At 49.9% G+C, this 21,654-nt stretch overlaps 1 protein-coding gene across 3 annotated transcripts in view; it reads left to right on the top strand.

Moving 5' to 3' along the window:
• EDARADD (EDAR associated via death domain) overlaps positions 1-20,961 on the top strand; it is a 54,590-nt gene extending 33,629 nt beyond the window's left edge. For all 3 annotated transcript variants that reach the window (XM_024561942.4, XM_045196442.3, XM_045196443.2), the window contains exons 5-6: positions 3,939-3,984; positions 15,343-20,961. In XM_024561942.4, coding sequence (XP_024417710.2) covers positions 3,939-3,984; positions 15,343-15,725 — 429 coding nt within the window. In that variant the 3' untranslated portion in view covers positions 15,726-20,961. The remainder of the gene's footprint in view (positions 1-3,938; positions 3,985-15,342) is intronic.
• Positions 20,962-21,654: the final 693 nt, after the last annotated feature.

Here is a 21,654-nt window from a genome sequence, read left to right as displayed (position 1 = left end):
TAATCCCTTGTATTTACAATGGGAAAGTTATACAAAATGGGGGTTGTCTTTAGCCTCCTTGAGTATCTATAAAACTTTGGTATTTCAGTTTGTGCTACCCTCAACTTTACTAAGGAGGTGAACGTTTTTTATTGTGGTGGAAGACATATAACATGTATTTACCACCGGGACCACTTCTTAAGTGCACAGCCGTGTGGCATTAACTGCATTCACGCTGTTGTGCAGCCGTCACCTCCAGAACTTCCCCCTCTTCCCAAACTGAAACTCTGCCCTGTTAAACTAAAGTTTAACTTCCCCTCCCTCTCCCCCAGCTCCTGGTAATCCCTGTTTTACTTCCTGTCTGTTCAAATTTGACTCCTCTGGGTCCCTCACATAAATGGGATCCTATAATAGCTGTCCTTTTGTGACTGGCTTCTTTCACCTGAGCATGATGTCCTCAAGGTTCATACATGGTGTAGCAGATGTCACAATTTCCTTCCTTTTTAACGCTGAATAGTATGCCACGTTTTGTTAACCCGTTCATCTCTCCCACAAAACCGAGGCGCAGCCGGGGCCCCGCTGAGATCAGATTCGTGAGCTCAGAAACGCTCAGGGCGAGGTGGAGGCAGTGGAGTTCATCCAGCACTGAGGAAGGCAAGGGGCCCATGGTCAGCGCACAGATCTAGGGTGTTTTCAAACACATCGCTAACGTGCTGACCATGACTAAATGCACAGGATCCAGGTGAGACCAGAGGGATGAAGTGGGGTGGAGCTCACACAGCTGGTGCCTGAGGAGCTGAGGCCAGAGAGCAGGAGGGGGGAAAGGTGGGCGTGGTGGGAGGAGTCCCTCCCCGGGTGCCACGTGTCTCCTTTCCTCCCCACCCCTCACTCAGCCTCCCTTTGCAGGTGTGAGTTGGTACCTGTCTCAGGTGTAAGAGTCACCACAGCACAACAAGGATAAGATGTTTTGCCTTGTAGTTAGAGTCTAGAGCAGAAGAGCCACTTCAGACCTCTACGCACAGCGGACCAGTGCCCGGCGGGGCACCCATATGGGATGCTGTGGGCACACCCAGGGCACAGGACCAGACTGGGACCTTGGAGACGGTTTCCCAGAGGTGGTGCCTAAGCAGAGGCCTCAGAGATATGGGAAAGCCCAGCAGAGAGAAGGGCTGGGGGAGCTTGCCTGCAGGCAGCCAGCCAGCCAGCCATGCATGGGCCCCGGCCACCTCTTCGTGCCCTCTGGCCACCTCCATGTCCCCACCACCTCCTGGGTGGAAGCCAGCCACACCTGCCTTCAGAAATTGCCACTCCTCTCCTCAGAGCCTCTAGCCTTCCTGCAACTTTTGACAGTCACCTCTTGCTGTGACCCCTTTCGTCTGCTTTCCTCTCTCCTTCCGCCCCTGTGCTGAATGTGGGTGTTTGGCTGTGAGCTCACACCTGGCTCTCCACCACCTGTGTCTTCTTCCACAATCACTGCACCACTTCCGTCTCCTGCCGGGGCCTCCCCACCCCAGCACTGTGATTCAGCTGGGATAGACCTGCCCTTCACCTCACCCCCAACGCCCCCAGGGGCTCCACCTCTGCGGTTGCTCTGGCCTGGTTCCTTCCTCCCCCAGGATAGTGGTTTGGGGTCTCATCCACCCTTGCCTATGAGTCAGTCCTGCTTTCCCCACCACGCCCCCAGTCCCCCAGCCTGCACGCTGTCCCTGACCACCAGGGATACCCCCTCCCCGGCAGCCAGGCGGAGTCTCCTCCCCGCCCAGAGCTCTGAGAGGCCCCTGCTCTGGCCAGGGTTGTAGTGTGGGGCACTGTGTTGGCTGTGTGTGCAGCCCTGCTCCTCCGACAGGCGTCAGGCCTCAGTCGCCTCTGCCATCTCATCACCCTCTGGCGGCTCTCACTGCCTTTGCTGCAACGGAATGCCCCACTGGGCCCCAGGCTACCGCCGGCTCACCTGGGACTCTGACTAAAAGCCCTTTCCTCCCAAGCCCCCACTCCAAATCCCCAGCAGGGCTCTTCTCAAACGTCTCTGCTTCGAAGAAGCCACCTCTGTGGGGTTTTGTTGATTTTTTTTTTTGTCGGAAGAAACCGCTCCTCTCTGACAAGCTCATCTCCCTGTCTGAGCTCACTTTCTCTGCCGGTGTTTTAGTTGCCCCCGTGCGTCTCTGTCCCCAGCTCAGCAGAGGGCAGGCCCTGAGGTCGGGGTTCAGGGCGTCCCTCCTCTGTCTGAGGGCCCAACGAGGGGAACAAGCTGCTAAAACAGACAAGTGTTGTGTAAAGGCAGGGGCGCGGTGTCCGTGAGACCCTCGACACCACACAAGAAGGCTTTTCTGATTCCACTCTCAGAAAACCACCAGAAACAGTGGCCTAGTAATCAGAGCAAGAACAGGGATCATGCGACCCTAAGTTCCTTTGTCATCAGCCTTCACAAGTCGAGCCCCTTGTCTTCATCATGGGGACGATTCTGGCCAGACAGTGACTTTATTAAAAGTTTTCTCCAGATGATGCAAGATGAAGTCAAGTGTGCCGCGTTATGTAGCCTTAAAGGGAAGTTCATGTTCAGCAGGGACCTCAGTTGTACCACAGACCCTGCCAAGTTGAATGTTTGTGCCTTCATGCCTCCGGAAGGCCCTGTTTTGGTTCCTCGTGTCCAGTTCAGGGGGCAGAGTGTGACGGTGGCAGCGGCGTGTCCCTACCACTCCTGCCAGGGCCACGCCACGCTCGCAGGTCTCCGCAGGACTTGTTCCGCAGTGAGGAGGGAAGCCCGGCCTCAAGGAGCTTCTGGACTTTGCCTTGTAAATGTAGAAAGTTTTTGTTCTTTCAAAGGCTTCCTTTCACTCTTGCAAACTATAATAGGTGTGGGGGAGCAGCCCGCTCTTTGTTGCAGGAAAGACAGTGGCAGGGACTCAAACAGAAGCAAGAGGTATCGAGGGAGGGGAAAACCCAGCTGGTGGGATGTAGGGATGCGAAAAAATTAACTCATAATTAGACAAGTGTGTTTACATTGCTGAGACACGGGAATTTATGAGCTTGCAGTGAGGAGAAAGGCTTCTTAGAAGTGAAGAGAACAAGACTGTTTAAAATGTTTGACACCAGGGAGTTAGCGCATCTTTAAGGGTGAAATGTGCTGAGATCTGAGGACGCAGGGCACTTAGGGGTGGCCCTTGCCTGTTACCCACCTCGATGTACAATCCAGGAATGGAGACCAGTGTGGGGACGCCATGTGCCTGAGGTTATGAGGCAGCTGGAGGGAAACCAGGGCTTCTGACCCAGCTCTAGAGTTCTGCTACAATGCAGAGGGTGGAGGGGTCGTGTTAGCTGAGGGGTCAGAGATGGAGTTAACAGCAGCACAGACCGGAGATGCTCTCTGCTGACAGGGTTGTAAGCACACACACTCATGCACACACACCCTTCAAGGTCAAAGTCCATCCCTCCCAGGGCCTTGGTCATGAAAATGAGCCCCGTCAAACGGGCAGAGACATGATCACTTCTCAAGATTTGGATGCCGCTCTTGCCTAAGTTTCTCTTTGCTGCTTTGTAGTGTGTGTTTGAAAAGTACAAGACACAGAGAAAGAATTACCACCTGGCCTGACACGCAGCCCACCAAGAAGTAGATGAGAAGCGCAGTGAGGGAAATGATCCATGCGGTGAAATAAACATAGAACAGTAGCACATTGCCCCATGCATCGATACATTGTGTTAAAACTGGGGACAGCCATTCACGTAACAAACGTCTGTTGAGTGTCCTCGGCGGGCTGGCCGTGCTGGGCGCTGTGGACCCAGCCAAGGAAGCACGCAGACTTACTCTCTGAGCAGGGCGCAGAGTTCACGGCCATCTTACCAATCTTCACACCCATCACCCGCCCCAGGTTCGGGTGGACATTTAACTAAATTGGGAAATTGGTAATACCTCCATTTGTACGTGGGTATGATTTTAATGACGGCTGCTTCTTGGCTTCCAGGGAGAAGAAAACGGCTTTGCAGACAGCACTGGAGATCCCCTTGCAGGTACGTGACTGACGCCAACGATGGCTTCGGTGATAGCTGCGGTGGCTACTTTGGAGATGCTCTGAGGCCGCGTTTATCATTAACTTTAGGTCTCTGTTACAGAGTAGAGACACTCTCCAGCCGCATGCCTTTGACGAGTATCTTCTGTGCCTTAACCCTGCATTGCTTGTGAGGGGCTCAGCAGGGTTCTCAGTCGGACAGGCTCAGGGTTGGGCAACGGTTAGAACTGCGCAGACCGCCCCCCTCCCCCCAGGTTCTGGGAGCTGCAGTGAACTTGGCAGGTGACCCGGGCAGATGGAGGACAGCAGTGGGATGAGTGCAGGGTCAGCCCAGCCACCCTCTACCTGCTCTGTGTGCCTTGGGCACATGGGGAGCCCCGGCGGCCTCCCTGGACATTAGCCCACGTGCCACCCTCAACCCCGCTCCTGCTTTTAGTGTGTTTAACCAAAGGAACATTAAAGTTTGTCACCTCCTTCCCTTTTTCTAGGCAGAAACTTTGGCAATATTTAGATTTCTTAATAATCTTGGGGCAAAATATGGAATGAGCATTAAAATAAGCTACTGAGCCCTGGCTGGTATGGCTCAGTGGGTTGAGCACTGGCCTATGACCCAAAGGTCACAGGTTCAATTCCCGGTCAGGGCACTTATCTGGGTGGCAGGCCAGGTCCCCAGTTGAGGGCCTATGAGGGGCAGCCGACTGGTGTTTCCCTTGTGCGCTGACGTTACTCTCCCTCTCCTCCCTCTTTATTAAAGACCTAGTGTGGGCCAGGCCTCGTGGCCAAGGTGCAGCTGTGGGAAACAGAGGTTACAGTTCTGGTTCCAGCCCAGCCGCTGCCCGGCTGTGATTGGAGAAGTCGAGGGAGAAAGCGGACCAGGTGGACCTCCAGTGCAGCCCTCCCAGCAGGTCTCACGGGCCAGGCCCATAACCGGGGTTGTACCCAGACACCCCATGGGAACTTGCCTTCTTTGGGCCCTGGCTTCTTCCTCAAACTCCACAGCGGTCACAGGCTCACGTGAGAAGGGCCTGGCTGGGTGGCCGGAGACTGGGCTGAGCGGCTGGGCAGCCTTTCCCAGAAGTTTCTGTGCCTGATCAGGCCCTTGGCCTTAACTGGGCCTGGCTGTTAGTGACTCTTGTAATTTGAGAACCTTACTTTATCTGCGATCCAGTTTATGCAGGTTAACATGAGCAGGATGAGAGGCTGACGGGCACTAGGCAGACGGAGGGGTAGGCAGACGAATGACAGCGATGGTTGTAATCGAGGAAGACACAGAAGGCAGTTCAGAAGCACTGATGCTAGGAAAGCAAAGCTTTGCGGAACCGCTGGGGAGAGAAGCAGACGCCCGGGGCAGGGCACCATCGGTAAATGTACACCCTGGTCATGGAGACGTTAAAGCTGTACAGTGTTTCCACGCGAAGTTTCAAAATGAAAACACTGGACGTTAAAGCAGTAAGGCTCAGTTACAAAAAACATCCCCCAAATTGGAAAATGTGAAACCTCATCTCCCGCCCCTTTCTGGTGGCGGGTCCCACGGGAACCACGACACCTTGGGCACCTGCTCTTAACAGCAGCCAGCTTTTCAGGGACGACTTTCTGATAATCCCGAGTAATCCAGCACGTGCCTAAGCGAAGCCTAATTTCCACCCAGAAATGAATGTAAAAGAGGATTTTCATTGGTTTCACACTAGTCCATAAGTGACACTGTTAATGTGTTTGTGTCGTATGCTTTCACAATTCAAGTTCACATAAAAGTCTAGGCTGAATTTTAACCTGGGTTCTTTCTCGTGAAAGAGTTTGTTTCTTTTTCTTTCTTCTTCTTCTCCTCCTTTTTTATATGGATTCCACATTCCAGTTTCGTTTGATGATAAAATTGAGACTCGGCCCGATTCAGCAGCCTGGAGCCATCCAGTTTGTCAGGCTGCCCAGTGCTGCTGCCAACGCGGAGTCTCCTTAAAAGGGTGCTTGAGAGAGGGAAAACTAAATCGCATTGTTTTTCCTGTTGGTTGAGATCAAACGCCCACCCAAAGCCCTTGAGTCAGTTTCTTAGAAGATGAAAATAATTCTTCATAATTTTCCAGCTCCTAGCATTTAACTGCCTGCCTCTGCTGAAGAGTGTGGTGTGTGTGCGCTCCGAAGATTTATCAAAGTCATAAACTGGCATTTTTAAATTCATTTCCAACCACATCAGGAACCACATAGAAAGAAACATGAATTTACACCCTTAAGAAATGTAACGATAGAACGCTTGACTCTACTGGGACACACTGCGATTTTGCAGGTTCCAGATCTGATAATTTATAGACACCTGGGGTGGAATTAGTTTCAAGACCACAATATTTTGCTGTTGGCGAGGTTGCCAAAGTAAAATGTTTACTCGAGATCGAGTTATCCTGGGGAACGTTCTTATAAACCATCTGAGAGCAGCCAGTGGTGCCGAGCCCACTGGAGGAAAACACTGAGTGGTAACAGCTCTCAAAAAACCCACCGTACAAGATAGAACACCACCCCCCCTCCGCCCCACCCTGCCGCCCCCACAGGGAGACCCATTAAGTCAGTCTCTGATCCCCTGCCAGCACCCAGACTGGAGCCCTTCTCCAGGCTCAACTAATCACAACCTTTGTGAATTCTGAATCTTGCTCCTGTTCACAATTAACTGTTAACTGACCGATAATTGATAGCCCACGAAGTCCCAGCTTTGCCGTGAGATGCCACACCATTGGACACTGGACGGGAACTGTTTCTTAGGGTTGTTTCAATGACGTGAACACACCTTGTCGAAGAGCCTGCTTGGCTCCTGCAACGCCTCTCTGAAGTACAGCGTGAGCCGTGTGTGAGAGAGAAGGGGAGAGGAGCAGCGTGGCGCCCCTCAAAGAGGAGTCGCTGGCGTGCCCGAATCCGACGTCTGCAGGCCCTCTAAGGCCTTCGTCCTCTGTAGAGGTCTTTAAGGAGATGGTTTGCAGTTCCGGCCCCCTATTAGAATTCTCAGGGGAGCTTTTAAAACTTCCCGTGTCCTGCCTGCCTCCCTGACCGTGACATGACGGTCCAGGACATTAGGATTTTGTCCACTTCTGAGTGGCGGTTCGGGGGTGGAGTCCATCTTTCAGCCAAGGTTGAGAACCTCTGCTTTTATTTTATTTTTTTTATTTTTTCTTATTTCTATCTCCTTTATTTTTTATTGTTGACACTATTACAGATGTCCTCCATTTTCCCCCTTGCTTGCCTCTACCCAACACCCCCACCCCCGGCCTTCACCACACAGTTGTCTGTGTCCATGGGCTTTGCATATGTGCATATATGTTGTCTGGCTTATCTCTTCCAGTCCCCCGCGCTGAGGTCTGGTAGTCTGTTCCACGGGTCCATGCCTCTGGTTTCATTTCGTTCGTCAGTGTATCTTATTCATTAGATTCCATAGATGAGTGAGATCGTATGGTGTTTGTCTTCCTCCAACTGGCTTGTTTCTGCTTTTACAAAGGCCGTTGGTCATGATTCCTCACCCGCAGCTACAAATGCTCAGTTGCTTGCTCACGGTGGGCTAGGATGATGCTTTAATGGATGACCTCATGTGATCCTCTCAACCACCTAATGAAATCGGCATCCCTATCTCTGCTCAGAGTGAGGACGTGGCCTTAGCAAGGCCCGCTACCTGTCCACACTGCTCACCTGCACGGTGCTAACAGGTGTGGACAGTTGGCAAGCCTCTAGCACTGCTGTTGTTGGTCTGGGTGGTACACGGTGCTCTGTGGCAGTCGGCAGGCTTTCTTCTGCTTCGTTTCTCAGCCCTAAGAAGTGTCCGGTGGACTCGATAGTTTCCAGATGGTTCCTCGGAGGCTGCCCAGAGGTTTCTCATTTGATTATTTCTCTGTGTCACCCTCTTCATTCATTTTATTTACTCAACAAGTATTATTGAGTGCCTACAGTATACCTGGAACGAAGCGGGGACGTCAGACATTAAAGTCCCTTTCCTTGCAGAGCTTGTGTGCTGGTTGGGACCGACAGACAATAAACACAAACAAATAAGTAATCACACGTGGTAGTGGGTGCCTTGAGGACGATGCATGAGGGGCAGGCTGCGGCTTTAGGCACATGCAGACCTGAATGGTGCAAAGGAGCCGGCCACACAGAGAGCTGCAGACAGAGAACTCCGGGGAGACCAGCTGGTGCCAAGGTCCTGGGGCAGAGCTGAGCTCAGGCTGCAGGGACAAGTGTGGGCCCTGTAGAGCCGCAGAGAAGGAGCGGGGCTAGGGGTGTGAGCAGAGGCCATGCTACAGGGGGACACTCTTCTTCCCTCTCCTTAAAAAAGTAAATGCAAAACCTAACATCTTCAAATAACATTACACGAGAGTTGGCAAAAATGCTTTCACATCATTTATGTGATTTAATCCATGAGATCAAGGAATCATTATCATCCATATTACAGATGAGGAATCTGAAATCGTGGATGTTAATGCCATGAGGGCCAAGCTTTTGGAGGCTGGGGCACCCGGCTTGAAGAGTGCCGTGTGACATCGATCCAGGGCCGGGTGGGGGTGGGGGAGTGGGGGGCAGGGTCGTGCACGTGAGGACGTGGAGGACGCAGTGCAGGGCTGGCCGTCCTCTGGGCACGCAGTAACTGACGCTTTGATGATGAGAAACCTGGACCTTCTGCCGATCGGTCTTCCTCAGGGTAAGCCTGTACTCAGAGGGACCTGAGGAGAGCACTCCCTCCAGGGGTCTGGCTCCTGGAATAAGAAGTCATCATAAATTCATGGAGTGCGCCACTCTTGCTTTGCATCGCTGGGAATACACAAGTCAAGTGTCAAAATGTGGCAAGCCAGGACCCTAACTATTAGAGAACCCAAGTATATTTTTGTACATAATTCACTTTCTTTTTTCAGTGGCCCCTTCCTTTCCTTCCCAGACCTAGAATCGATCCATTGTTTTCTATCTCAAGACCAAGTGTGTACTCGTTCCACCAATATCAATTTACTGCCAGCAGCCACCAACGCCATTCTTTCCCTTCCTAATAATTCTCTGTTCAGCATCTACAACTCACCACACAACAGTGACACGTCTCCCGTCTCCTGAGGAGACAGCCCGGTTCTCATTCGTTCAGACAGCAAATGATTTTTGAATTTCTACTGCACAGCAAGCCTGTGCTTCTCATTGAGAGGCATCAAATAATACACCATTTCCCTCCAGAAAACTTCTTTGGTCCTGAGACTCTCCCTGGGACGGCTTCCTCTCCAGGCACGGCCCGCTGCCCCCACCTGTGACGTGACAGGTGTTCACAGCGGGCAAGGCACAAGCTTCGGACAGGAAACAAACGTGTTTTCCCGCTCAGGTCCCCCAGAGACCTAATGACAGTTCATGACTCAAAAGGCAACTTTCAGTTCACTAATGTTGGCAGTAGTGTAGATTCTAATTGAGTAAGGTGTCATTTGCTCTGCTGAGAATCCAAAAGGAAAGAAAACATCAGTGGACTTTCGGCACCTCATTCATGGACAATTTTGTCAATGCCGTTGTTCAAAGAAATGAGACTTCCTGGTACCCTAGACCACTTATACGAGCTTCAGAGAGACCTTCCTTTTCTTCTTCCTGAGACTAAAGGAGAAAAGCCTGCCCACCCCGCATCTTCCCAAAGGGCTGCTGGAGAGGCCTTCAGACCCCAGGGCACTTAGTTCTGGGCTCAGAAGTCATGTCCTACTTTATTTTCCTGGGACATTAAAACTATTTTTAGAGTACCTAACTAAACACAATTATTATAGAAGATTAAGAAATATCCATTTTTGTTAGACATACTTCCAGGTTTTTCTCTGTGCCCATGAAGGTGTGTGTACAGTGTACTTCATGGGGATGTGAATGACTGTATTATGTGTTTTAATGTATTTTGTTGACTATGCTATTACAGTTGTCCATTTTCTTCTCCCCTTTATTCCCCTCCGCCCTGCACCCCTCCTCCCACCAGCATTCCCCCACCCCCCTTAGTTCATGTCATGGGTCACACATGTAAGTTCTTTGGCTTCTCCATTTTCTGTACTATTCTTAACCTCCCCCTGTCTGTTTTGTACCTACCATTTATGCTTCTTATTCCCTGTACTCTTTCCCCCATCCTCCCCCCCTCCCACTCCCTGCTGATAACCCTCCACGTGATCTCCATCTCTGTGATTCTGTTCCTATTCTAGTTATTTGCTTAGTTTGTTTTTGTGGGTTTTTTTTTTAGGTTCAGTTGTTGATAGTTGTGAGTTCATTGTCATTTTAGTGTTCATATTTTTGATCATCTTCTTTTCCTAAGGTAGGTCCCTTTAACATTTCATATAATAATGGCTTGGTGATGATGAACTCCTTTAACTTGACCTCATCTGGGAAGCACTTTATCTGTCCTCCCATCCTAATGATAGCTTTGCTGGATAGAGTCATCTTGGATGCAGGTCCTTGCCTTTCATGACTTTGAATACTTTTTTCCAGCACCTTCTTGCATGTAAGGTTTCTTTTGAGAAATCAACTGATAGTCTCATGGGAACTCCTTTGTAGGTAACTCTCTCCTTCTCTCTGCTTTTAAGATTCTCTCCTTCTGTTTAATCTTGGGTAATGTAATTATGATGTGCCTTGGTGTGTGCTTCCTTGGGTCCAGCTTCTTTGGTTCTCTCTGAGTTTCCTGGACTTCCTGGAAGTCTATTTCCTTTGCCAGATTAGGGAAGTTCTCCTTCATTATTTTTTCAAATAAGTTTTCAATTTCTTGCTCTTCCTCTTCTCTTTCTGGTACCCCTGTCATTCGGATGTTGGAACATTTAAAGTTGTCCCAGAGGTTCCTAAGCCTCTCCTCATTTTTTTAATTCTTGTTTCTTCATTCTGTTCTGATTGAATGTTTATTTCTTCCTTCTGCTCCAAGTCATTGATTTGAGTCCTGGTTTCCTTCCTGTCACTGTTGGTTCCCTGTACATTTTCCTTTATTTCACTTTTCATAGCCTTCACTTCTTCCTCTATTTTGCACCATACTCAACCAATTCCGTGAGCATCCTGATTACCAGTGTTTTGAACTCTGCATCGGATAGGTTGTCTATCTCCTTGTTGCTTATTTCTATTCTGGAAGTTGTGATATGTTATTTCATTTGAGCAATATTTTTTTTGTCTGGGTGTGCCTGTTAGGTAGTAAGGGGCAGAGCCTTAGGTATTCACCAGGGTGGGGCAACCCACATCGCTGCATTGTGGTGCTGTATATGGGGAGGGGGTCAGAGAAGGAACAGTGCCACTAACCTGGCTCTCTCCCCGCTTTCAGTCACTTCCCCCCCCACTATCCACAAGCAAAGTGAGTCCTTCTGGTGCTGATTCCTGGGTGGGTGGGTTTGTGTATATTCTAGGACCCTCTGGGTCTCTCCAATGAACTCTCCTGTGAGGCTGGAAGTTTCTTCCACCACTACAACCTCCACAGGTTCTTACAGCCACAGGTTTTGAGGCTTTATTTTCCCCTCACGCTGGAACTCTGGACTCTATGGTCTGTCTCATTCCCCAGTTGTTCCTCCCAGTTTATCCTCACGCAAACATGGGACTGCCTGCTCCCCCAGCCGCCGCCTTGCCAGCGTGGACCTCTAGCTGCTGCCTTGCTACGAGTCCTCTCCATTCTGGCTGCCCATCTCCGTCCCTCCTACTGGTCTGAATGAATGTTCCCTCTAACTCCTTGGTTGTCAGACTCCCATGTAGTTTGATTTTCTGGCAGTTGTGGTTGTGTTTTGCTTTTAAATTTGTTGTTGTCCTTCTTTTGGTTGTGTGAGGAGGCAAAGTGTATCTACCTAAGCCTCCATCTTGGCCAGAATTTGAATGACTATTATTTATTTTTACAAAAACTGAATTATATATACTCTGTGGTAATCTGCTTCTTTCCCATTTGGCAGAATATTGTTTATTTGATCCTATCTTTGAGCAACAGCAAAGAAAATTCAGGCTTGAATTTTCCCCTCTTATACCCCTCTTTCAGCGAGAAGCTACTTTCACCCTTAGAAAGGTGTTTGGTTTTTTTTTAGATGAATTAACTCCTCCCACATGCAGCCGAAGTCTTACTTTTTGACATGCCACCCGTGTAGCTGAGGAGCCACTCTCCGTGTATTACGTAGAAACGTAGCTGCGTTTTAAACAGATGCGGAGTGCAGTGTAGGCATGTAGGGTGGCACAATGAACAGGAAGCCTGCAGAATGTCTCCTGCACAGAGTCAGGAGGTGCACACACAACAGTGGGATCCCTAGTGAGGCCTTCAGCAGGAGCAGGAAGACTTCCTGGAGGAGGAGGATCTGAGGTGGGATTTATAGAATGTATGAAGGTCACTACTGGAAGGGAAGTGCAACAGAGGAAGTTCAGAGAGAAGGAAAGGAGAGAGGAGACACCAGAAAGGGCATGGAAGTAGAAAAATGTAAGGTATACTTTTCCGCCTATGAAATTGACAAAGATCTTTAAGGCCCAGTGCTCGGTGCTGAGAAAGGTGTGGTGGGAGGCGCCACCCCCGGCTCTGGTTGGAGTGGCGCAGCATCTGTCTGCGGGAGGCAGCTGGGGCAGAGACTCCGACAGCTGAGGGGTGCAGGTGCTACGGCCTATGGGTCCTCTGACCCGGGAGATGCTTAAAAATTTACACGAAGGGGTCTGCATCAAATTATTACACGTAGTAGTGAAATTGGGAAGACCAAAGTGTCTCTCATAATATATAATTTTAAAATTTTCTATACTGACTTTATATTAGTATTTTTTTTTAATTTAATTGAGCTTAAAAACAAAGAAGGAAATGTGTGTTCTGGGAGCTCAGTTGTCTGGCTTGTCTGGAGCACAGGCTGTGCTGGGGGATGTCCTGGGACTCACATGGGCAGAGCAGCCGGAGCTTCCCTGGGAGCCCATGGCCGTGGGGACAGGTTGGGGGAGTGAAACTGCAGTGTAAGTAGTCCAGGTGCTTTGGGTGCACAGGAGGAGAATGTCCAGTACAATTTGAGGTCCCTGTCGTGGTGGAGGCCCTCTGGACGTGCAGGGGCTTTCCGGCGGTCAGTTCTGGAGCCCACAAGGGTGGGCAGGGCCAGGCACTCAGGGCCTTCCTGTCCAGTGAGAGCGCCGGGAGTGGGGGAGGTGACCAACAACACACCATGGAGGGGAGCATCTCAAGGCCAAGGACAGAGCCAGAGGGCCCCCAAGTTACTCCCGAGGACTGGACAGTGATACAGCCTGGGATCTCACCAGGACAGGCTGACAAGGGAAGGGACCCAGCTGCAACATGGAGGGAAGTGCCTGGGGGATGCGGCTGGGCAGTCAGAAGGACCCTTCAGGAAGGGTGCAGCCTTGTAGTACAACCTGCAGGGTCCCAGGGACCAGAGAGTCTTGGGTGCAGTTGCAGCGCCAGCAGTACCCAGGGGAACTGGTGTGATGGGGACCTGGGTGGCAGCAGTGATCCTGAGGGTCAGGTGGGGACCTGCCCCTCTGTCCTGGGTTTTCCAGCCTGGTCACAACGGCACTCCACCAGCAGCTGGGGTGGAGGGAACCGGGGCGGGTCTCCACAAGGTTTGGCAGAAATGAGGAGAGGTCAGCTGCTGCCTGAAGCCCAAGAAGATGAAGAACGTGGGAAGGCATTGGAGGCAGCCGGTTTTGAATTCTTCTAGGAGTTCAACAGTGAATTAAAAAAAGAGGAAGGGAAAGTGGCTTCAGCAAGTCATGAAACCAGAGGAGAGTGGGTTTTTTTGTTTGTTTGTGGGTTTGTTTGTGGGGGTTTTTTTGCAATAGAGGAGTCCTTATACATGTTTGTAGATAAAAGAAAGAAAATGGTAGAGCTGGGGGCTGGAGGTGAGGAGAAGAAGGGAGATGTTTGATGACACAAGTCTTGGAGAAGGCGGGAAGGGGGGCTCACAGGTGTCCGTGAAGCTTGACAAAGAGGAGCGATGCTGCGCCCATAAGTGATAAGTCATCTCCTGCAAAGCCAAACAGTGCATTAGTTAATGTAAGACGTTATTTTGATTGTCACAGGACTATAACACCACTAGAGAAAGTGTGGGAAATAGAAACATAATCCTACCCTATTAACCCGCTGGCTGTTGTCATTTTGTGTACATTTCCTTCCACAGTAATATTAACACGGAATCTTCACATACTCTAATTGCAGACATTTCCACTAATCATTACAGCACAAGCGTCTTCTAGGTTGCTGCCTAGTCTTTGCAATTACTTAAATAAAATTCTGTCAAGTAGTACAGTAGTCGACACGTGAGTTGTTGAAAAGATGGATGAGACTATAACAAAAATGTTCACAGATACACTTATTTCAGACTGTCTCCTTGGCAGGATGCCCAGAAGTTAGATTAGTAGGTCATGGGCCCCATTACCTTTTAATATGTGCTTGGCCCCAAATCGCTGGTTCTCTACCTAAACCATCAGCAAAGTGACTGCCTTTTCCCAATTCTTTACTTTTCTAAATTGGGATGTCCACGGCTTAGCGTAGTAAAGGTCATTGTAACTTTCCAGAATTTCCCAGGCCAGAGAGGGGTCTCCCGCATGGCCTTTGGCTGTTAAACTCTCCGTGGGAGGGGTGAGGAGGCCCCTGCTGGCGCAGAAGGGAAGTTGCTCAGGTTGCCCCATCGCCGTGCAGACTCCGCTCACTACCTTCTTGTAAGGACCTGCGGACTCGCTCCTCCTAACGCGCCCTGAGCGCGGACAGCAGGCTGGAGCTGCCTGGTGGGGGCGCGCTGTTCACCCAGCTGGGCTGGGCTCCATGTGTCTGTACTCCTCGGGGTGTTGGCTCCACTTCAGAGGTCTCCCCGAGGGTGAAGAAAAAGCAGATGAAGGCAAAGTGATGATAAGGTGACCGTAAATTTAAAAAGTAAGCTTTCAGGCATTATCAAATATCACTCATTTTCAAATCCGTGTGTGGAGTGGATATTCCAGTTTTGGGGGTGTGTGTGTTTAAGGACCTTTTACAGAATTGTGCAACCCTTTGCACCCTAACGTGCTGTGCTTGGCACGAGGCAGCTGTCAGGGCTGACTTGTAACATGGAAGGGATAAGGGTTGAGGTGCAGGCAAGTAGGGGCTGGTTTGCTCGTGGGACGACAGCAGTCTGACCCCGCTGCAATGGTGACTGCCCCCCTCCCCCGCCCCCCGCCGATGCCCTGCCCCCAGAGCCCTCATTCTGGCCGGTAGTCCCATGTGATAAGATGTAGAGTCTCAGAAAGAAAGGGAAAGGGGCTTGGTTGATCAAATCTCACCACTGCTTCCAGCACAGCCACCCGTCCTGGGCTGTCAGAGCCCACCGTTGTGTGAGTGTAGACACTGAGCCTCTTGCCAATTCAGACAGAACGTGAGGGACTGAAGAGCTGAGGCAGCCCGTGGGCTCTTGCTGACATGTGGCTGTCCTGTCTGTTCCAGATGTGAGCGAGGTCAAGTCCTGCCAGGACAACTGTACTTGCTCCTCCTGCTCGCCCCGGGCCGCCACCATCAGTGACTTGCTCAATGATCAGGACTTACTCGACGTGATCAGGATAAAGCTGGACCCGTGTCACCCAACGGTCAAGAACTGGAGGAATTTTGCCAGCAAGTGGGGCATGCCCTACGACGAGCTGTGCTTCCTGGAGCAGAGGCCCCAGAGCCCCACCGTGGAGTTCCTGCTCCGGAACAGCCAGAGGACGGTGGGCCAGCTGATGGAGCTCTGCAGGCTCTACCGCCGGGCCGACGTGGAGAGTGTCCTGCGCAGGTGGCTGGACGAGGAGTGGCCCGAGAGGGGGCGTGGGGACCACCCCAGACACTGTTAGACCTCTGCTCCTTCTCGTTGGCCTCTTTGGGCATTGAAACAACCCAGGTCAGCGAGCGGCGGGCATCTGTTCTTTCTAAAGAATTTAGGATAAGACATTGGTTCCCCCCACGCTGGTGGTTGGCGGGGGAAGGGTACATTATGTTTTGGTGGTGGATTTTTGCTTGTTTAGTTTTGCACATGTTTTAATTTAATATTTGAATCTGGAATTGGCAGAAACATTTCGTAGGCTCCTCTAGGGACCCGGGCCCAGGCCTACAGTCAGAATGGATCCATGCTGCGATGAAAGTGAGGGGATGCTCGCCCCACGTGCTGCCGAAGATTGAAGTAGGAGCTCAGACGGCGATGGCCCCAAACAGCCGTCGCCCACAGGCTCCTTCTTGGTCAGTGGCCGCCGCTCCGAGGCAGCAGCACAGAGAAGTTGCCTGTTGGCTCCGTTTGTTACTGTTTAGTTATAACATACTTAGGTGAATGAACAGGATACTGGTATTATGTGGTGATACCTTTCAGAACACCTGTGCCCTCGTTTTATTCAAATGCTTTCATAGTCTGTGCACTATCAAAAATGTCATTTGCTCCAGTATTTTTGAGAGAGAGATAAAAAATTGATGGTTATTGGGAGGGCGGAGTCAGGAATTAGTAGGTGAAAGGGCCATGGGCCTGGGGTTGGCAAAGAGGGTGCAGCATGCCCTTTGGTGATGCACGGCCTTTTAAAAATTAGCTTACAATGGACTTTGACATCTTCTACACGGAGGCTGGCTGTCTCGCTCACACACCCGCCAGAGAGGGAGCTCTGGTAACAAAGAAACGCAAATCACCTGGCCTGCAGGTGAGCCACCCCTTCCAGCACTTACTGTCTTAGCCGAAAGCTGCTTAGCCAGCCAGGGGGGATCTTTCATGGTGATGCTGGAGGGGAGGATATGCGTTGAAATCCAAATTTTAAACCAAATGAAATATTGGGTCCAAAGATACAACGTTCTTCTCTGATGATTAAGGGGAAGGGGAACCACGGCAGACAGAAGGGTTTGTTATTGGACAGACCAGATTCTCTAGTGTTTGGTGGGGCGGGGTTCGGGGTGGGGCAGAGCCTTGGTGTGCTTGACAATTTCATGAAAGTGGTACTTGGATTTGGCTGTGGGTTAGAAAATCAAGGCACTTTTTCAGTTGGGGAGATTCCGTATGTCTAATTAAAATCAGCAAAAGCGATGGACTAATATCGATTAGAGCAGTACAAGAAAGGTTAGCTCAAAAGACAGTTATTTTCTAAACAACCAACGTTTTTTCGACTCATGGTTACAGTGGTTTTTGTCAGGTTGCTGTAATAGAGAGTCAGCCTCGCCATCAGATGTAAACTCCCAGCTAGCAAGTCAGCTACCGCCTCTCACTCAGAGACTCATTCGTCGCCTCGGATGCAGCTCACCCACCTTTGGCAGAGTTATCAGGTGCATGTCAGGGTTCCTGCAAGATGCATGTAGAGTGACAGCTGGTAGTAAAATGTAGAGAGTTTAAAAAATAGATGTTTTTGCAAATTGATGTCCAGCGAGGTGGTAGTTAAATATTTATCATCAACCATGTTCCGGGCCCTGGGGAGACTTCTGAGGGGCTCTGATCGCCTGGGAAGTAGACTTTCCATGTTGTCTACTCTCCAAGTAGACTTTCCAAATGTGACACATTAGTACATGTTAGTCCAAAACTTACTGTGGGTAAACATAGGTGAGCTGTGGTGTTCGGGATCGACGTTTTAGGGAACCGGAACTGATACGGTTGTGATTATTTCGTGCCACATGGTACCGGACCCTGGCTGTCCTGTGGTCATCGCCCGTGTGTCTGACACCCCCTTGGAATATAAAGAGTGGCCAGCCTGACAAGTGTCTTGCTAACTGCTGCCTGGCCAGGTGCCACCAGAAAGTCCCCTCCATCTCCAGGCCGCTGGGAAACTCCCTCCACTCCTTCCTTTCATAGTTCTTGCCCCCATCACACCCCTGGGGAACTTGTCACTTGCACTGCAGGGCAGCCTGCAGGGCCCACGAGCAGCTGAGGCAGTGGGGGACCTGAGGGACTGATGGAAGGAGGATAGGAGGGAAAACCGCTCTCTGCTCTCTGCTCACCCTGCTCCTTCTTCCTCCCACTTGGGGCCCTGACCTCCCTCACACAGAGAATAGGAGGACAGGTGGTACCTCCACCCCACCCAGCCATTGCTCCCACAGAGCGGGGTGGAAAGGGTTCTGCATGTGCAGAGGCTCCCTCCACGTCCACTGACGAAGGGCAGCCTGAGGGAGGAGGGGGTGGAAGTAACACCCCCGACACCGCCCTGCCCTCCCCCTGCTGCCTGACCAGCTTCTCTGGGCTCCTCTCCAGCTCCCGGTGGGGGGAGGCCCCATGCCCCTGAAAGCCACTCTGGGTGGTGAGACAGCAGCCGGGGGAGGTGGGCTTCTAACCCCGACAATAGAACCACAGCTGCAGATAATTTTTTTTTTAAAGTTTCTACTACCCCAAATTTTAAATCTGGAACACGGGCAGCAATCTTCCCCTGGAAGCACCGCTACACTCAGTGAGGTGGTTCTACAGAACGTCCGTTCACCAAGTCACAGGTGTGTGAACTGAGAGTGCTCTGAGGGCTGTGGGCTGGTGTGGGTACATGGATCCCTGCTAGCCCTGCTCCTGTGGGACGTGTTCCAGAATTCCAAACTCAGAATTTCAATCTCAACACTGACTTTTAAGTGAATGTATCATCTTAGGTGTCTTGCCTGTTGCTGTTCCTCCTAAGTGTCAGCCGAACTTACCTTTGAGTCTGATGAAAAACGTTGACCCAGAATTCAGGTGGGTCAGTGTGGGCAGAGCTGAGTGTGCTCCGTTATCTTTAAGCTCAGGAAGTACAGGAAAACCGTGTGACCACAGAGCACTACCTGCTCACCTCTCCTTTTGGCACCATTACTTCCAAAGTCCCGAGGGCTAATGATTTCTGCCCCTGGCTATGAAAGCTTAAAATTCCTATTACAATTGCAGGGGGGGAAAATCCCTTGTAGAAGGGATTTTTAAAAATCAGAGAGTTGACGTAAATGTGCCATTTCAATTTGACTCTATCATCATCTGCACATACTGACATCTGTATGGACTGGCATTTACTTTATGAAAAGTTTTGATTATTAGGAGTATGATGTGAGTAGAGAGAAATTTAACCAAAAGATTTTAAAACATAAAGTTCATTCAGACTCTAGCCTTCGACTTAATGCAGGATGGCAGAGTAATTCGCAACTGAAATAGAACTATAACTCAATTGTGTAATTCCCCAAACACTTTTTAAATTTTAATTTATAGCAAATACTGTAATGGGGTAAATATGCTGATACTGCACAAGGGCAAGAGTGTGAAGGAAGAAAATTGTAACTAATTGATCAAGTTGATAAAATGTAAGGTCATTTTTTTAATACGGAAGAGCTTTGCTGATACGCTGTCTGCAGGGGTCCACGTTCAGTTGGCCACACTAGGAACTAACCTGCTGGTGCTGAGGTCCTTTTGCTATTGAAAGGATGAAATCTCTTCAGCCAAGTTCTGAGACATGCTCTTTTAAACGGAGCGCCCACCTGCAGCGTTTCGGGACCGGGCGCTTTGTAACAGGCATTTTATTCCGCTGCAGTACATCACCGCTCGCAGCGGGTGAAAGCTAAGCCACACTGACTCCACGCACCGAGGACACGAGCTCACATAAGGCACATTATTTCACGTAAGATTTCAGATGGCTAGGGCTTAAATTGTTTGCCAGGATTGGCATCAATATCATTCGGTGTTAGAGAAAACTGGCTGTAATAGACAAGATGCTGTGCAGGTTCCTTCACTGCACTTGTGTTGTGGTGCTGCCCTCTGCTGGAAGGTGAGGTCCATACACCCTTTCTGATTGGGCAGCCTCCCGGAAACCAGCCTAACACCAACCTCTATTAACTGATTGTATGTTTAAAAGCTTAGAAAGTACAGCACTGAAATAGCCCTCCCAGTTAGACCCACTAAAAATGGGAAGTGCACAGCTATTTCACAAATGGGCAAAGGTACGTAGAATGAGGCCGGCATGAATGAGGGCCCAGTCCCCTGAAGGTGCCCCTATTACGTCACCCGTCTTTCAGATGGAGGTGTCACAGTCCCCTCTGCTGCCAGGTCCATACTCTGGGAATCGGTGGATACTGCCCTGATCCCCGCGGTCACAGTGCCTGTGGACCAGGAGCACCAGCCCCCCTTCCCTCTGAGACACACGCAAAAACCTGTCCTGACTGCAATATCAGTAAATATGGCCCAGCAGACTTTTTCCTTCCTTTTTTAGATGAAGAAATGTTTTGTTTAGTTTTCACCCAAGACTATTCCCTGAATAATATTGTTCACTTCTGCCCTCCCTGTGGTGTGATTTTCCTCTCCTTTGTCCCTGTTTCTGCTCTTAGTGTCGTTGATCTTAGAGCTATTGACCCATTTCTCAAGTCAGACGCCTCTATACGCCTATGGCCTTCTCTCCCCGGCTACAGGCCCACCTCTGCTGCTTTCTTTCACTTACACACGCAGAGGTGATCTGTGGGATTGTCTTTCCTATTTAATGGCACTTGGGCCCGATAGTGTTAAAACTGTTTTCTAACCTTGTAACTGAGACTACATAATGATGTATGCCCAAAGAATTGAGGAGACCAATCTGTCTGCTCGGTGGGAGTTCAGGCTCCACCTGCGAACCCTGTGCAAGCGGCTCTCACTGCAGGGGGCAAGAGTTTAGAGAGCGCGGTGGCCACTGCACTAAGCCATGTGCTGAGGCTGCCAGAGCTCCACGAGGTGGGTGCACACCCAGTGGGACCCACTGCCTGCAGGAAGACTCACAGCACACATAGGTCCTGCTCAGCCTCCACGCCGTCTAGAAATCAACCCTGCAGTTGCTTTGAGGTGCAGCTTGAAATACCTGAGTTTACCACCCTCTTTGAGGGTAAAAGAGGGTAGTCTCCCAGGACTTCCTAAGCCATCTTCTGTGGTAGTGACAGCCTTGGAGGCAAGTCCTCAAAAGCCTTGTGGATGATGTTTCTCCAGCCATCGAAGGCAATGCCTTTAAACTACTGTGTTTTCATGATACTCTATGTTTATATATCATGATGTTGTACTTTTGCAGCTGCCTTCATTTTGATCTCCTGTATGATTTTGTATTTTTCTTAGCAATAAAGATTATTTTTATCTATTATAATGGGTGCTACAAAATTAAAGGTTGACATCAACCACTATGTCTAATTGGTGCTTTTATGTAGATTCCAACACAGTCATTAATTCATGTGTTCTGTCGGTCTCATTGATTCATGTGTTCTGTCGGTCAGTCAGAAGTCTAGTGAGCTTATAACGTGTGTCCTGGGCACTGAGGATGCAAAGATAAACAGCTCCTTTCACTGTCCTGGAGCCTGTGGACTCAGGAGAATCACTGCACACAGGAGAGGTGCTCCTGGTGTACGGCTCAGTAACTGCACAGTCACTGTTGTGCAACAGATCCCTAGGACTTTTCATCTTTCAAAACTAAAACTCTGGGTCTTGGCCAGGTGGTAGAGTTGGTTAGAGCATTGTCCTGATACACCAAGGTTGCAGGTTCGATCCCCAGTCAGGGCACATACAAAAATAAACCAATGAATGTATGAATATGTGGAACAACAAGTCGATGTCTGTCTGTCTCTCTCAAATCAATGAAATAGAAATTTAAAAACCCTTAAACTCTATACCCATGAAACAACTCTCCATTTCTTTCTCTTACCCCAGCCCAGAGCAACTACCATTCTTTCTGTTTCCATGAATTTGACTACTGTAAACATCTCATTTAAGTGGAATGATCTTAATTGTCTTGTGCTTATTTCAACAAGCGTATTTCACTTAGCATAATGTCCAATATTCATCCATGGTTTATTTCATTTAGCATGATGTCCAATATT

This window comes from Desmodus rotundus, chromosome 10 (assembly GCF_022682495.2).
Source record: "Desmodus rotundus isolate HL8 chromosome 10, HLdesRot8A.1, whole genome shotgun sequence".
Lineage (NCBI taxonomy): Eukaryota > Metazoa > Chordata > Mammalia > Chiroptera > Phyllostomidae > Desmodus > Desmodus rotundus.
Note: the sequence above shows the minus strand (reverse complement) of the source record. Positions and strands in the feature narration are given on the sequence as shown.